The 17,235-nt window shown below is 36.3% G+C and overlaps 1 protein-coding gene across 2 annotated transcripts in view; it reads right to left on the minus strand.

Moving 5' to 3' along the window:
• LOC109071986 (DNA primase large subunit-like) overlaps positions 1-17,235 on the minus strand; it is a 52,957-nt gene that overhangs the window by 27,352 nt on the left and 8,370 nt on the right. For both annotated transcript variants that reach the window (XM_042768892.1, XM_042768893.1), the window contains exon 8: positions 976-1,043. In XM_042768892.1, coding sequence (XP_042624826.1) covers positions 976-1,043 — 68 coding nt within the window. The remainder of the gene's footprint in view (positions 1-975; positions 1,044-17,235) is intronic.

The raw sequence follows: 17,235 nt of genomic DNA on the forward strand, positions 1-17,235 counted from the left end.
TGACACAGAAGACTGGAGTAAAGATACATTACACAAAAATAGATTATAACATTAAAATAGAACAGTTTTTTTTGTAACAGTAACAGACATGGTGAGATCATCTAATACTACACAACATCTGAAACACAACAATTTCATGAGTACTGTAGCTCATACACAAAAATGGGACCGGTGCAAAGAAGCAGATTTCTGGTCCCACAAAACAGTGCCACATCTGCTGAGGACGTGTGTGAGGGTATGAATAATCAACCATTTCCAGGTCCTGCTTTCCCATTCCTCTACATTCCCTCACTGTTCTGCTGCACGCCGGCCCTTCACATGCTGTTATCTGGCTTGCCCAGTGCTAAGAAAAAGTAAGAGTCTACTAGCCAATCCTCTGCAGCCACAACTTTCGCCTCTAAAAACACATCCAATTAAAATGCTCTCATTCAGAGTCCATCAAAAAGCAAATTAATTGACTGCTGGGAATGCTGCCATTGTTCACCTTCACTGTGAGCAAGTGGAGGGACGCGGTCGTCCGTGCATGGGGCATGGCCAATGACTAAGAGGACCAGCTTTAATCTACACTGGTATCCCTGCTGGGCTGCAGCCAAAATGCAAGACCAGGTTCAAACATGGAGGACCCTTGGTGCATCATAATGGGACTGTGCCGAGAGCATTAATGAAAGAGACTGAATGAAAGCGAGTGCAAGAGATAAAGGAAAGCAGTTGGAGTCAAGTTGGGTACCAGCTGGCCTTGGGTTGACCGTTTGATCTGTCCTTAATTAGCCAAGAAAACTGTTAGCAACAACTAAGGATTATTATTTGAATGTTTTTCTACTATTTTTTAAAGAGACAAAAAGAGAGAAGACCCATGTGGATATGTCTGAATAAAATAGCTGACTTTCACAAAGCTGCTGTAATAATCCCAATGCAATAATAAAGAAAATATTTTAAAGTCGGAAGAGATATACATATTCCAACGGTGTCAATTACCTGAGGTGGCTCAAAAGAGGCTGGAGTCGTTCATCAGACTGTACCGCAGGCAGGGATCGTGCAGTCATCTAGAAGGGAAATTTTTTTTATTAAAAATTATGTTAAGGGTCAGAGGTTAAAGCAATTTTTACAGCGGTGCAGTAAAGATAAATTCAAAAGGTCAATAACTGGAGCATGAACTATGAATTTATCCGAACAGCATAATGAATAATTTTTTCTGGGGTAATAAAAGGTACCAAATGAGCTGGAAGTCTTTTAGATGGCCAAAAGATCCATAACAAATAAACATTACTTACAAACCAAATGATAAACACAAAAGAAAAAAAGTGTTCAGTAGTTGAAATTGTCAAATCAAATCTCAGTTGTTGTTTTTTTTTTTTTTCAGTAAATAATGTTTTTAAATATCTTCAGCATAAGATCATAAATCAACGCTAGCGCTAAAGTGGCAGGATATTTGTTAACTGAAGCAAAACGGAGACAATGATGAAGAGACACGGAGGTCTGAGGATGATCAAGCTATCGAGACGCTGACAAACTGCAGCGCAGGCAGCCAACTTTACAGTCCAATGACCACTGACACACAACCTTTAAACTAGATCGTCCACCATCCAACCCCACAACACCGTTTCATTAAAAACAATGATTCAATTATCAATGACGACATTCATTCAAGCATTGTGAATAATATTATGAAACATCCAGGAAAGTACTCGTTTATCTTTGTATTTATGCATTTTTCTGTGCAATTGTGACACTTCTGAAAATCAGATTTAGTGAACATACAAACTCCATAAAAGAGACTCGGGAATCATTTTATCCTTTTGTATTATCAAAGTGAAATCCAAACCACATGTCATCGGAGATAAAAGCTCAGCACAAACTCTGTCAGATGGGAAGCAGCTTTCAATTTCATGCTCATTTAATGAGACACTTCCAGTAATGTCTCCTATCTGTCCTCCATGGCCATGAGAAGCCATTACAGCAACACACATCAGCCACGGCGGCTCACAGAAAACGAGGCACAGTCATTACTCCACAACAGCCATGTTGGTGATCCAGATAATTGGCAGGAAATAGAAGTCAGAAGCAGGAAAGTGGCATAGAGGGCCGGCCTGCTGAGGGTCAGTGTGCAGCGCTGTGGAGAGCCAACAGAGAGATGAGGAACATGGTGGCGGTGGCCCTGAGCTAGGTCACTTCTGTCCATTCCTGAGCATGACAATCACTTTCATCTGAGCCTGTCAGGTATTTAAGACACTGATAGGACGCTAGCTTGGAGTCTGATGTGATTTGCACAAGGTCACACTCATCTCTTCACTACTGCAACTCCAAGCAATCCCATGTGCATAGACATGGAAGTATAGTAAAACTTTTACATGCAGCAATAACATATGAAGTGCAACCATGAGTGTACCTTAAAGTTCATTTAAACTATACATCTTCTCTTCACACAGTGTTCCCGAACATATGGCACTGTGGAATACACTATCAAATCATCAAAAAGACTTTTCTCTATAGCAATTGAATTGAACTCGAAGAGATTGTTCATGGATCCCACGCTGCATATCCTTTAAAAATATCTGCATCAGCAATGATGACATATACAAATACCTGCCTTTTCAGCGGTCACAAAGTCAGTAGCTGATAATAATTGCTACTGAAATCATGAAACTGATTTGCCACAGCACATAAATATAAAAAAGACAAACACTGGAGTGTAGCTTTTAAGTAGTTCTCTATTAAATGCTATTGCATTAATTTGTTACAGTAAATTTTCAATTAAACAGTTGGTAAGAGAACAAAAATTAATTAAGAACCAGAAATGAATTAACAGAAATATCCGGTAGCAGGTCTATGAGACTGCATTCACACCGCAAAGTCTGATGCACAATAATACTTTGCCGCAAATGTTTTTGTCTTGTCAGTTTACATTGACTTCACCAAGACAAATATGCAATTTAGCTTTTTAGCTTTTTTTTATTATTATTTAAGCAAACAACATTAATCCAAAATAATTGCATGCACACAATAACATGCAGGATCAGGCCATTAGGAATGTAAATGACTAACATGTGGTTTATGAATATTCTTGGTACCAAAGGACACAGTGACATTCACTAATATTTTACTAATTCACAGCTAAACATAGAATAATATCTTTATCCAGTATATGACCAAATAAATAAATGTGCAGAAATTTCTAGAAGATATTTGCAGCATCTCTATCTTCTTTGAAGGGGATTCTAAATAGTTAAAATTCATGTCAGTCCCCTTAAAACTAGAACCTAATTTGTTCATTTTCTGTTACTTGACTCTAACAAATCAGAAAACACCAAGTGTACAAATTAAACACTGTGAAGGGTATGATGAGACTTCCATTTTAACTGATTATCAAGTTGGTTGCTTAAGACACATTACTAGGGAACAGATGTCGCAATAAAATATGCTTGCTGAGACAAATAAGGGAGGATTGGAAAGACAACTCCCCCATCAGGTCGAAACAAGTAGTGCAAGGACATCCTTACAGCAAATACTGTACTGTGTGTCCTTTCATTCAGAAACAGACCATATCTGCTAACTTTCCATTTATGTTTGGACACAACGTCATCAGCTGACAGGCTGCTGAGACAGAAAAGAAACTGATCAAACTTGCCAACTTGAAGCTTTAAGCCTGATATGAAAATGAATTTACTTCAGCTGGTGTCACTTCAGAGATAACCAGAAAAGAGCAAACCAATGACTCTGCAGACACATCTATATTTGCATACTGCAGCACATTTACCCAATGTCAAGGTCTGTACAAACCTAAAACACACATTCCTTCAAGGTAGGAATGTCAAAAGTTAGAAAAAAAAATCATTAACACTAATTCTGTATTAAACACGTCAAATCTAATAATCATGCACCTAACACTGAAAATTATTTTAGTTTTATTTTAAATTGTATATTTAATTTTTTTATTACCGTTTATTTTTCTTGAATATCTATTTGAAAAGCATCTAACATTTACTTAAGAAATACTTTAAAAAAACAACAAAAAAAACATGCCATCGTTTTAATTCAATGTTTAAATATTTAAATTAATACTTTTATTCATCAAGGAAGCGTCACATTGTGACATGTAAAATGTTACAAAATATTTTTTTTAAATAAAAGCTGTTCTTTTTAACTTTCTATTCATCAAATAATATTGGAAAAAATGCAAAACAAAAATATTAAGCATAACTGTTTTCAACATTGACAATAAAAATAATTATTTATTGAAAATCAGCTTTACCAAATTCAACTATGCCTTCATAGGAATAAACTGCATTTTATTTATTCATATAAATATGTATATATAAATAATAAATATTCATTTTAAATTTTGACAATATTTGACAATATTTGACAATTTTACTGTTTTTACTGTATTTTGATCAAATAAATATGGTCTTGGTGAGTATAAAAAAAGCCCAAACTTTTTTGAACAGCAGTGTATAAATACTTAATAAAAGAGTGTGTTCAATAGCAATATTAGTTTAACCATTATCTAATATTAGTTTGTGCATCTCGACTTTGAATCTCAAATAGTATGTTGTATCAACATTGGTATCTCAACCTCAAAATCAATTGTGGTTCACCAACAGAAATAAAAACAGCTATTTTATTTTGAAACAATCCGCCCCTCTGAACATGTCACACTGACTAAAGAGCTGGCAACGGAAAACATGTGAAATTGTCCAGACAGGAAAAGCTAATGAGCGGACTGGTCCAGATGGTGATTCAACTGTGATGAAATATACAAGAAATAATTGAGAGGCATGCTTGTCAGGGACTTTAAGTCCTAGATAGCCCTTGCGCACACTGCTAGAGGCTATGCAAATGGTGAGAAGACGATGCGGCTAATTGGCGTCATTGTGGTCCTACAGAGGCTTGTTGGACTCTCTGAGGAGCAGCTAGGCACTCTGGATTTTGCTTGTTAGCAAAAGCGCCAACAGCTTAGTTCATCTCTATGCGAAAGGAATCTGGTGCTCTTTAGTGGAGGAAAGGTACAGTCACTGCACTGCATTATGAGCACAAGAGGCCAATCTAACAAGAACAGCAGTGTGTACAGCACATACGGATATAGTGAGCAGAGCAGGTTTTGCAGGTTTCACAAACACACACTTACACTTATTTATACAGTATATTTATATTGTTATACAGTACCCACACACACAACTTGCATTAGAATTCGTACTCATATTAAACTCTTTGGGTTTAAAGGGAAGCATTTGGATGAATCCCATTTCATACAATTCCATAAGCAGCTTATAAAAATATATTACTGAGAGCAGAAACTCAGAGCAAACCTTATGAAAGAATCACATGATTCAGCACATAAGAGAATGGCTTAATTCTCATGTCCGAAATGTCTTTATGTGGCAAAGAAGACCTTGGAGAAGACAAACCTCTCAAAACTCATAAGCCCGCAACAACAATAACGTTTATGTGAATGACCAGCTACTCTGCGCAACCTGCAAGCTGCTTAAATCCTGAACAACCATGCTCCGAGCTTTTAAATGTTCGAATCTGATGATAACATATTGACCAGACCTTTCCACGTGTTCCTAAAGATGGATCTGTGTAAAGCCGTAAATCAGAAAGCCCACTGTTGCTTTTATAAATCCCCAGATATGCTATATTGAGTGCTGGATTAGCATAGTCTGGAACGAGGCTGCAAAAGTCATCTCCCTTTTGTTGGTGGAGACATCAGCATCTTGATAAGCAATCAGCAACACCAAAACCGACAAGATTAACTGGAACCACTGAGGGAAGTCTGCCCAACAAAGATACAGAGATGCAGGATGCATGTCTAACACGAGGCAGATTAGAAGAAGTAGGTTTTTTAAAAAACAAACAAAATAAATGATGCATTGTTGCACTGTGTATTTAGTTAAAAATGAAAGCATTCCCACAACAAGCTTAGCATTTATTTGCAAAAAAAAAAATAAAATTTTAGCTTTTATTCGCCTTTGCTTAAAAAAAAAATTATTTACAAAAACTTAAATGTTTGTTTTTCCCTTTGGAATATTACTTACAGACCATTTCATTTTAATAGCTCATGTACACATGCACACAAAAAATCTATTGCTTGTATCAAAATTTAACGCTGTGTAGTACTTTAAAATGCAGAGTATGGTCACATCAGTATTTATAAAACTTTCATGGACGCAGGCACAGATTTCACAGCGGGTTAAACTGCTAATGTGGATTTGCCTTGTTGACCAACAAAGCTCTTTGATTTAAAAGTGACTTCATTTACAAACATTCATTTCACCACATACTAGAGGTGTATTGGTTCTCGGTTAAAAAATAAACAACAACTTTTATACATTTTTAAATATTTGTTCTTTAATAAATTAGCCCTGTGTGTAGCATAAAAATGAAGGAATTTTTAAGTTGAAATTATTATTTAGTAACTTAATGTTATTTTTTCAGTTAAGGTGAACTGTTCAAGTGTTTGTTAACAAATAATATTCAGTAACACATAATTACATGCAACTCACCCTAAACTAAACTCTCATCCATACAGTAAATGTACGTAGTTAATTAATATTACTCACTACTTAAATAATTGAACTGTGACAAGGACACTATTAAATAAAGTGTTAACAAGTATTCTTGTAGAATATTTACTGTGTAACATTCAACTCTAAAACATTTTGAAAATGAAAACAGAAAACAGAATTGGCACAAAACATGTCTCTACAGCAAGTACAATACCTTTTTTTTCCCAAATAAAGGGCAGAGATTCAAAATATGATTAAAAATAACACCATGATCATTAAAGATTTTGTTTAGCAAATACAGTATATTACAAATTTATAACCAAAAATGTTTTTTTCCATCATAGATTAGAGTCCCCAGTTAGATCTGGGGTCTCCAAACTTGCTGGTGTCCTGCATTTGGATGGGAATATTTTGCTTTAAGGACTGACAGGTGGGCTGAGAGTGTTGCCCTCTGCTTTTCCATCCTGTCCAAAAAAATAAAAAATAAAAAAAAGCCTGAGGAAACAAAATCACAAAACCCCTGAAAACCCACAATGGCTGCAAAGCCAGACCTAAAGTATCATTTTTTTTTAGTCTCGAGCAAGACTGTACGACATTCACTTTACATGATTTGACTGATTTTTACGTAGAAAGGACGACAGTGCACTGCATTAAAAGAAATGATCATTCATGTTTTCATAACTGCTGGCCAAATTCAAAAATGAAACTAAAATTAAATCATCTTTCAGAGCAAAGAAAAAAACCTGATGTTTTGGGGGCCCTACACAGCTTGTGTATTTTGCGTATAGGGAGGATCGGCTCTGTTCAGCGGTAACCTTGGTGACCAGCATCACACTTGCTGTGTAAGCACAATAATCTCAGGCACTTTCCACAGAATACCTGTGCTGACTTCAAGAGCCTTTCACAAGCTGATTGATTGAAAACACCGGCTTCTCTTGTTAGCGTTACAGCAAAATGTCATTCGATGCAAATTCACTGGAGCTCAGGGACAGCGGCAGAGTTGCAGAGTTGGCGTTAAAACTTGGCAGACCATACAGCCGGCTGACTGCTGTGAATTGATGCATGGTGCAGGATCATTTACTATCCTTTGGTCCGCATAGATCACTGACTGGCTTTACAAAAAGGAACCAAAGTATTTTAACACAAAAGATACTTGGGCAACACTTCAAGGTTTTCAACTTTCACATATTGTGAGGAATCCAGTACTGCCATCTGGACACTCAGATCAGGTCATTTTTCTTTTACGAAGGCATGATGAAACCTATGAAATTGTGTATGACTGCTGCCATGATGCACAGCTGCCATCACCTAAGACTTTCAGCCAGACTTGGGAAGACAAAATGAAAGCAGGGGTTTTCAAACTTTTTAAAGGCAAGATCTCCAAAATACTGCTTGATGTTCGATTGCAGGAGACCCACTTTCTAAAATATAAAGACGGCTATATTTAATTCATGTATAAAGACTTATTTAGACTATGTAAAAAAGTAACAACTGTAATGTCACCCACACACTACACCATTTAAGCCCTGATTTTCCATTCGCCAACATTTAATGGAGATCACTGACAAAGGCCCAAAATCAGTGCTCGCTCATGTGAGTGACCATCGCTATGTGTGAATTTTCAAAGACGATCCGAGACAAGCGCAGAGGACTATTATTATTTTCAGCAATATTATTTTATATATTAATGTCTTTGTTACATTTATTTACTCTAGTAGCAACAGTACATGAAATACAAAACTGCATAATTACAAGCAACTAACACTAAACCAAACCCTAAATAGTAAGTACATGTTATTAATATTACTTATATTACTTAATTATAATAACAGTAAATACATTTAAATTTATATGCACAACTAAATTTCTTACTGTGAGAAACTTGAATTAAATCATCAAGATTAATCATATGGTTAACAACTCATCTCATGTGTAACAACTAAAAAAAACAGAATGAAAGAGTAAAATGAAACATTTGCTAAATGCTGTAATTCCTGAACCCCAGATTGAAAACCCATGCACTAGACGAAGCAACCAAACATAGACTAACACTTTCCTTCTGCAGGACTGTCACTGTACCCTGCACTGCAACAACACCATGCCACCCTTTTAGTTATCACACAGTGACCCCTTGGACATTTTATTTTCCTTTTAAATTCATGTTGATCTCACTCTACTAAACTATAAGATATGTGCTGGGTCTGTATTTTGAACACACTGCCATGTACTGTAGAGTTTGTACTGAGGCGAGTTAATGCGTTTATCTAACAACATCATCTTCTGTCCTTAAATGTATTCAGTGTGATATGAAAAGCAAACAGTGATCCAATTCCAGTCTTCTTCTACTGTGCAGTTCAGTGGCCTTCACTCAATGTGCGAACAGAGGTACTTGAGGGATGAACAGATTGAGAGCAAACTCAAAGGTTACGTCTCACTGGAGGTCAATTTTACATTTCCCATGATGCCTATGTGACATGTTCACTTTATGAATAAACAGAGAAGCAGACAACAGACAGGCTGAATTCTAGGAAGTCAGAGCAGTGGTTCCCTTGTGTATATAACAATATTCAAAGGCCCCATGACGTATTCAGCTGTTCATGATTTAGACTCAGAATCAGAGTGGCTTCACTGTCATTTCAACCATATGAAGTGTGCACACAATCGTCAGAACACCGGCGGAAGGCTGGTCACAGCGCTTGGTCACGTGTCGCACCAGAACTGCTTTCAGAACCGAAACTTTGAAATTGCTCACGGTTCCGATTCTTTTCAAAGAACAGAACCGGTTCTGAATAAGAACCGGTTCTCGGTTCCCAACCCTAGTCAAGTCACAGGTTATTGATATAACTTAAGGATTAAAAATACCTTTTCAAGGTTTTTTTTTACCTGATAAAATATTTTATAGCTTGGAATAAAAAAAAAAAAAAAAAAAAAGTAAAATGCACATGGATTTTTAATATTTTACTAATTTACAGTACTTTTCCAGGTCCTGAGATCACATTTTTAAAATGAGGTTACCTCATATATCCAAGTTTCCAGTAGCTGTTGTAGTTTTTTTTAATGGGGGTTTTATAGAGGGTCTATAAAATTGCAAAAAGTAATAGGACAAAATAAAAAGTGTATAACACCACAGCAAAAAAATGAAAAAATGTTGCACATAAAAGTAAAAAAAAAAAATTTTTTAAATCATCCACTAGACTCGCTTTATGCCCTTTACTGCCAAAATACACACATCACAGTGCAAGTAACAATTAGATGCTGATGATCATTGAATTAATAGCTGACTTTGTACGTTATTGACATATAAAATATATTCAAACTAAATAAGAAAAGATCCCATTATATAATAAAAAAAAAGTTCTTATATTTCTAGAATTCTAATATTTATCGAATATTTATCACGGTGGTTGCTTTTTGGAAATTAAAATCAGTCATCTGCAAATTCAAAGTTTGCACAATGGTGCAACATGACACAAGCAACACTTACTCAACATCTGTTTTGGTAAACATTCATTTCATCATTTCATTCCTATGATCTATTCTGAAACAGCAGAGAGAAATATAATATACAATTCTCAACGCTATCTCCTAGACTGAATCCATCACTATGAGTGAAAAATAAATACATAAACTAAATTACATGACTGCCCTATCATCAACAAACTGCAAATTTATCCTTAAGTGTTCCACTGAAGGGTGAAGAATGTCAAGCATCTAGATCCAATATCAAACCAGAAATAAAGATGCTAATAAAACAGCTGAAAATACAATTACCCGTCCATACTTGAGCTATAATCTGATGCTGTAACAGACGTCTGAGACTGAGTGCAGTACGACAGTTTGAGAGCCCCTCTAAATACTGTCACAGCATACTGAGAGACGAAGCCTTTAATATTTAAACATCAATGCTTCCCCGTCAAATAATTACAAGCCTAAAATATTTATATTCAAGTGCCTTTCAGAAGCCCTAGATTTTTGTGAGAGGAAAATTGGAAAATTGAAGCGACAACCGTGTTTCACAAGTGGGCGGTGTTGAGAGGAGCACAGTGTGTGTGAAGCGTTTTTCTTGGAAAGATTTCACCTCCACAAAAAGAGAAAGACCTAACGCTGTACTTTTGCTGCCACTTTCCAATTCTTTAACAATCCATAATGTGTCACATTAACATCCTCTCAAGGCTTAAATAGAGAAATTAGCAGTATAAAATGCATGCAATAAATTAAATGTAAGTCCAGTCTAGAATAAAATCAATAATTAACATCTAATGAAGAGATAATAATTCATAATTCAAAATGCATTATTCTGCATATTGTTGCAATCAAAAAATAGGCGGATAATTGGAAAATCTTCCTGAACATTCACCTTTTTGATATTTCCAATCGCACATTATTAATCTTTACCTTCATTACTAACTATTTTGCAAATTTCCATGCATCATGCTTTCTCAGTTACTCTATTTCACATTCATTTGCAGCTACCGTACAGGCAAAACAATAAATAAGATAAAATCAAACAAATAAAAATCCTGTTAACAGTCAATGTCTGTATCTCATAATATCTGAGGCATGAAACCTGTGTGCAATGCCAGAAATGTTTACAAAATGATTATTGCTTTTGTACTGTGGAACTGTTAGTAAAAAACATGCCCGAAGGCTCCCATCTTCCCTAAAGATGGGAAACTACTTAAAGCGCTCCCTGTTCTGCATTTAAGCAAGAGGGGAGACACTGAAGACAAGACTGCAAGTGGAGCTTTGATAAATGCGTGGAGCGCTCGCATCATTACATCCCAGGCAAGACTTGCCGACAAAGAACCCAAATCAATCTTGTTATCTAGATCCCACAAGGAGGTCATCTCTCTCCTCCAGCATTCATCAGGACATTTGGCACAGCATAGAGGGGGAAAGATCTCCAGCCTGGCATTACACATTCATAAATCAACAGCATGAGACCACTGGACGGCAAACTTGTGAGTAGAACATCTAGAATGAGACTGAAAGACAATTAAAAATATAGAAGCGGATGTGCTTTTAACTACACATTCTCACCACACACCCTCAAGATGTTCGGTGGAATAAGCCAGGGCTTGAACGGCCTCACTGATATAAATGCTGCCTCTCCAGTTAGATGGCATTGCATTACAATGCAAAACCTTTCCATCAATGTTTTTTGGCCAGTACACCAGATGGGCAGAGAACGTTTTGTAACCTTTCTACCTGCAGTGGGAATTATGGTTGCGCGGTGCACAGATACTTCAAAAGTATCGCGATTCTCGGAAATTAAAAACGTCACGATTCCTAAATTTATTAGTATCGATACTTCAAAGAATGACCGCGTTCCAGATTTGTAAGAGACGTATTTGATGTTGGTGTGTGCAACGCACGCTTCCAGTGCCTCCCTATTAGGGCTGTGCAAAAAATCGAATACGATTTTCATGCGCATCTCCTCAGTAAAGATGCTCTTGTGATTAGTAGTATATCTCCAGCACGTGCGTTAAGATCAGGGTTGCCAGGTTTTTTTCACAACAAATCCTGCCCAGTTGCTTCTCAAAACTAGTCCAAAAATAGCCCAATCGCGTAATTCCAGGAGGTTCCCCCGATAAAAATTGCATCCCGGGGTTAAAATATACGTTTTTGGCAGGGTTGCCCTGGTAATATTCACATTTTAGGGGCTAAATATCACGTTATTGGTATTGTGGTCGCTTCAACCCGTGGACATGAAAAACAACCGCAGACTTGCCAACACTGGTTCAGGTAGAGCGGCATTTACTACACAGAGCCGTAGTCCACCTACAAGCTACACAAAATCACTTTCAAAATCGACAAAGAATCGCCTGCGATTTTAAAATCAATTTTGTGTAGATTGTCAGTGAATTACGGCTCTATGTAGTAAATGCCAACCATTGTTGCCAAGTCTGTGGTTGTTTTTCATGTCCGCGGGTTGAAGTGACCCCAATACCAATAACATGATATTATGAACGTGCTGGAGATATACTACTAATCACAGGAGCGTCTTTACTGAAGAGATGCGCATGAAAATCGTATTCGATTTTTTGCACAGCCCTACTCCCTATGGACGTCTGTGTTTTTTCTCCTCACGCACGCAGCAAAAAAGCTGCAGCTGTCATGTGACAAACACTACAGCGAGATGGCTGTATGTGCGAGCACAAGTGATACTGTGGCAGCCGGTCCACAACTGGTAGAAAAAGATGACGCTAGGAGTGAAATATGGAAGTACTTTCAAAGTTCAGAATCAAGATATAGTTATTACTCTTATGTTTCTTATGATAACTGAGATAATACTGCTAAATTTATTCTTTTTTTTTTACCTTGAATGTCATTGCTCTAATTTATTTTTTATATTTTGATATTTCATATTTTGCTCAAATGTTTAATCTGTTGTTCATATTGTCACGGGAGGAGCAAACGACAGACACAGTGGGCGTGGCGTCAGGCCTCGGAGAGGCTTTTATTAACAGATAATAAAATGAGAGGGAATAAAAAGTGTCCCAAAGGGGGAGAGTGTCCAAAACAAACAGGGTATCTGGTGTCCTCGCCATGCTGCGGGTTTCGTGTGGGTCAGGCAGTGTTCTGGAAGGAAGGGTCCAGGTAAGGGGCGGAGTCCGGCGGCCACACGCGCTCCCCTCTTCGGTCCTGGACCCACGAGGACACCGGTGTGCATGCACGGGGAAGAGACCAGTCTCCCATTTCCTTCATCACACACCCATAATAATTAGGGGGGAGGCAGCTGACTCATCACAATATGTTCATTTATTAGTGTGTTATATGATTAGAATGTTGTCCCGGTTTTAAAATAAAGCACAGCAATGATATTTGAGAGTGTATTTTCCCTTTTCAGAAAAAGTATTGAAAAAGTATCAAAATTCTTGACTTGGTATCGGTATCGAAACAATAATTTTGGTATCGTGACAACACTAGTGGGAATATATTTTGTAAGAGGATGCACTGGTTTGACCAAGAAATGGCACAAGCTATTTGAAACTGCTACCAGACTGCTACCAAATGGTTGCATTTTGCGACCATTTCTTCTGCCGGTGCAAATAAATTTTGTAAGTGCTTCCCAACTCATAAGCGCTGCCATTTCTGCTGCATATGAGAAACTCTGAGCTCAGAACAAGTTTACTCGGGAACCAACCAGTGTTGATCTTGCGACCCTGTTACTGCACAGCACTACGAGATCCAGTGAAACACGCTTGAATTCACTGCAGAATAAATAATAAGGTTGCTGCGAGATCTAGTGAGAAGAATTTCAATTATGCTCAGAATTCGAAGCAGAAAATAAACACAGATCAAACACCACTGACGTATGTCAAAAAACCAGTAGTATCCCTAACAAGAAATAAACGTAATATTATGATTAACTTCACTTGTTAATGCAAAACAATAGTAATTTTATGATTAAATTATATTTATTTTTTAATAACCACTTTGAGCACAGTACTTAAAAATAACAGGTGACATTCACTTTACATTTACACTCTATGTAGTCCAGCAATATCTTTTGTGTATGCATAGTTACATACTTGTGCACAGTACAACAGACGCTGAGTTGCACTGAAGGTTCTATTCAAAATCATTAAAGTGCATTTATCCATCCATTAACAATCCTGTCATAATTTACTGCTTACTGCACAAGCAGACAGCATTATAACGTGGCTGCAGATATAGTATATTTAAGTTCATTTATAAGCCAACTGATTAATTTCCATGAGGGAATTTTATTCAAATACTTCACTTAATTAAGATACAGTTAAATACTGGACTATTCAGAGTGTAACAGATACTCATTACTCAACGATGCATAACCGCTAAAAAAAAAAAAAAAAAAAAAATGAGCCAATCCCCAAGCTTTGTAGACTCAAGCTGTTATCAGAGTCCCTCCGCATTGATCTGATAATGAAGTGAGGAATACATCAGCCCTTCGTCTGGACACACAACAGCCATGCTTGCTCATAAATCACCCAAGAGGACAAGGGAAAGTAAACCTTCAACTGTTCAAGATGGCCTTTCAGTTACGGAAGGACCCCGCAAGATTGAGTGTTTGCCATTGCCATGTTCTTCAGCATGTGTCCATCCATCCATCGACACCTTCACAGCCCTAGCCAGACACGCCAGCTACAGCTAAATGGATAAAATTGGGCTCTGGATTGACAGCTTCAATTGAATCGTTGGCGGGGAGAGTGGAAGTGCTTGTTTTTCTACTCTACCTAGGTGAGGTGACACTCAATTAGGTCAAGCTATACTTTCGAAAAGTGTGTGATGCCTAGCAACAAGGTAATATTTCACAACCTGGTGATAAAAAAAAAAAGTAAAAGCAGAAGATTAATTAAACAAAATTAAACAGAAGAACCTAAAGTCACTAAGTGTGGAAAAAATTAAATGGCCTTTTACAATCTTATCACTTGAAGGTACTGAAGGCATACCATTACTGTGTTACAATAAATACAATTATTAGATATGCACCGCAATTACGGCTAAAAGAAATACATAATGTCATTTCTGTTTGATAGCCCAAAGGGAAAACAGGCTGTATGTGAAATGATCAGGTTTAATTGGATCTAATGTAAACACAATGTTGATGGATTATTTATAAGCATTTATGGCTGATATGACAAATGCATTTGTATGCGTGTTGAGGCTTAAAAACACAAAACAGCACAATAAACTCGCTGAAGCCTATTGCAGTCAAGATTCGATCTAGCAGTGATCTAAGATCATGAAACATCTTATTTATTTCCTTATACACTACCATTCAAAAGTATGGAGTCAGTAAGATTTAGATTTAAATGTAATACCATTTATTTGAAACAATTTTTTTTGTGTGTGTGTGGTAATGATATAAAACTTTCTTTTTCTTTGCTGAACAAAGGTATTATTTTATTTAAAAAAAAAAAAAAAATCTTATTGACCACAAACTTTTAAATGGTAGTGTATACACCAGATAAAGCGACCTACATGAGAGCCTGAATAAGAAAAAAAATAATCATCCCTAGATGACAGAACTGAATTCATCCAGCAGACTTCAGTACATGTGTATACAGCTTCTCTGTTTCACAAAGACTAAAAAAGGGGGAAATCTTAAGTGAAAAAGTTGTTTTAGAACTTACTTGATTCCTTTCTAAAGTATTTAACTAATACTTGTTTAATTAAACATTTATTATTTTATCCCAAATCAATTACAGTAATAACTCTCGAATGAACACAAAATCTAACCTAACTTAACTTTCCAATACCTAAAACTGCACAGAGAGGGCACTTATGATATTTTTAGATTCAGAAGTAGGACTGGCTCTGTTAAATGAGAAATTACACTGACATGATCAAGTCAGCAAACTTGGCTGGTGATTACATCTATAAAATATCCAGAGTAAACATATAACTTACTAATTAATTATAATAAATAAATAAATAAAACTAGAATACAGCACAAAAAGAAAGCAGAAAACTTATGTTTTAAAAGCATTAAAATGGGTGTGCAAGATAATGATGAATGTAACATTTTCGATGGCAATGCAGCACTAGCCTGGAAGGACAACAAGCCATCCTTACAAAACCTCAAAATCTTCTCAGTGGCCAAGAAACTGGTTCAATTACCAATTTAGTCTGTGTAACAACCAAAAATTCTGGTTTAGAGCCAAACTTAGCCTTATCTAATTTATCTAACACTGTCATTCTTTACCTTACAAAAGAGACGTTAATGAATATGGGACGTTGGAGCGATGGCGGGCTCAAGCCATCAGTGCAAACGCCGCCCCGGTGGCATCAGGAAAACTGTGCCCAGCGGGCACATGCATTTACAGTAACTCTATGGCAGTCTGGTTTTAAGGATTCGGCAATTAAAGGGTTAATCCAAACCATCAAGACTATGAAAGACACACACAGAGAACAATACATAATACTTTAGTAACACTTTTTTATAAGGTTTCAGTTATTAAGATTAACTAACATGAACAATAATTATATTGCATGTCAATGTCAGTTAATAGTCAAAACTTTAAAAAAAAAATATATCTGTTAACATTAGTTATGCACTGTGAACTAAAATCAACAAACATTAATAAATTCTGTGAAAATATATTTTTCATGTTCATTTACTAATGTTTACAAATTAGACCTTATTATAAAGTGTTACTTAAAACCTTTATTGATTTACACTGTGTGCACAATTATTAGGCATGTTGATATTCTGATTTTTTTTTTCCAAGCACATTTTACCAATTCCCAATGACATCAATCTTAATAACTACCATTAATTTTGTATTTAATCATTTATGAGCGATATATAATTGTCCATGAAGGCTGGAAGAGAAAAACTCCTTATATTCAGGTGTGCAGAATTATTAGGCTTTTTTTACAGGTGAAATGATCCAAAAAAGAGTTTTAACTCGGACTGAAAAGTCAAAAATTATTAAATCCCCATGAGAATTATTCAAAACTATTGCAATATAGAAAATTGCAAAATTTCGACATGATCATTGGACAAAAAAAAATGCTGACTGGGACAGTGGAGTTTGAAAAAAAAAAAAAAAAAGGTGGAGAAAAGAACACAAGTTAACTGCAAAAGAATTAAGAATTAAGACTTTTCAGAATAGAAGATGGAATAAAAATGCGCTCCCCAAACTTACTGCCAGATTCTGGAACAGGGGTCAGGAACCTTTTTTGACCAAAAAGCAAAATTTTTATTTTTGGTTAAGAGCCATTTTTCCAAAAGGGCATA

This window comes from Cyprinus carpio, chromosome A13 (genome assembly GCF_018340385.1).
Source record: "Cyprinus carpio isolate SPL01 chromosome A13, ASM1834038v1, whole genome shotgun sequence".
NCBI classification, from domain to species: Eukaryota; Metazoa; Chordata; class Actinopteri; order Cypriniformes; family Cyprinidae; genus Cyprinus; species Cyprinus carpio.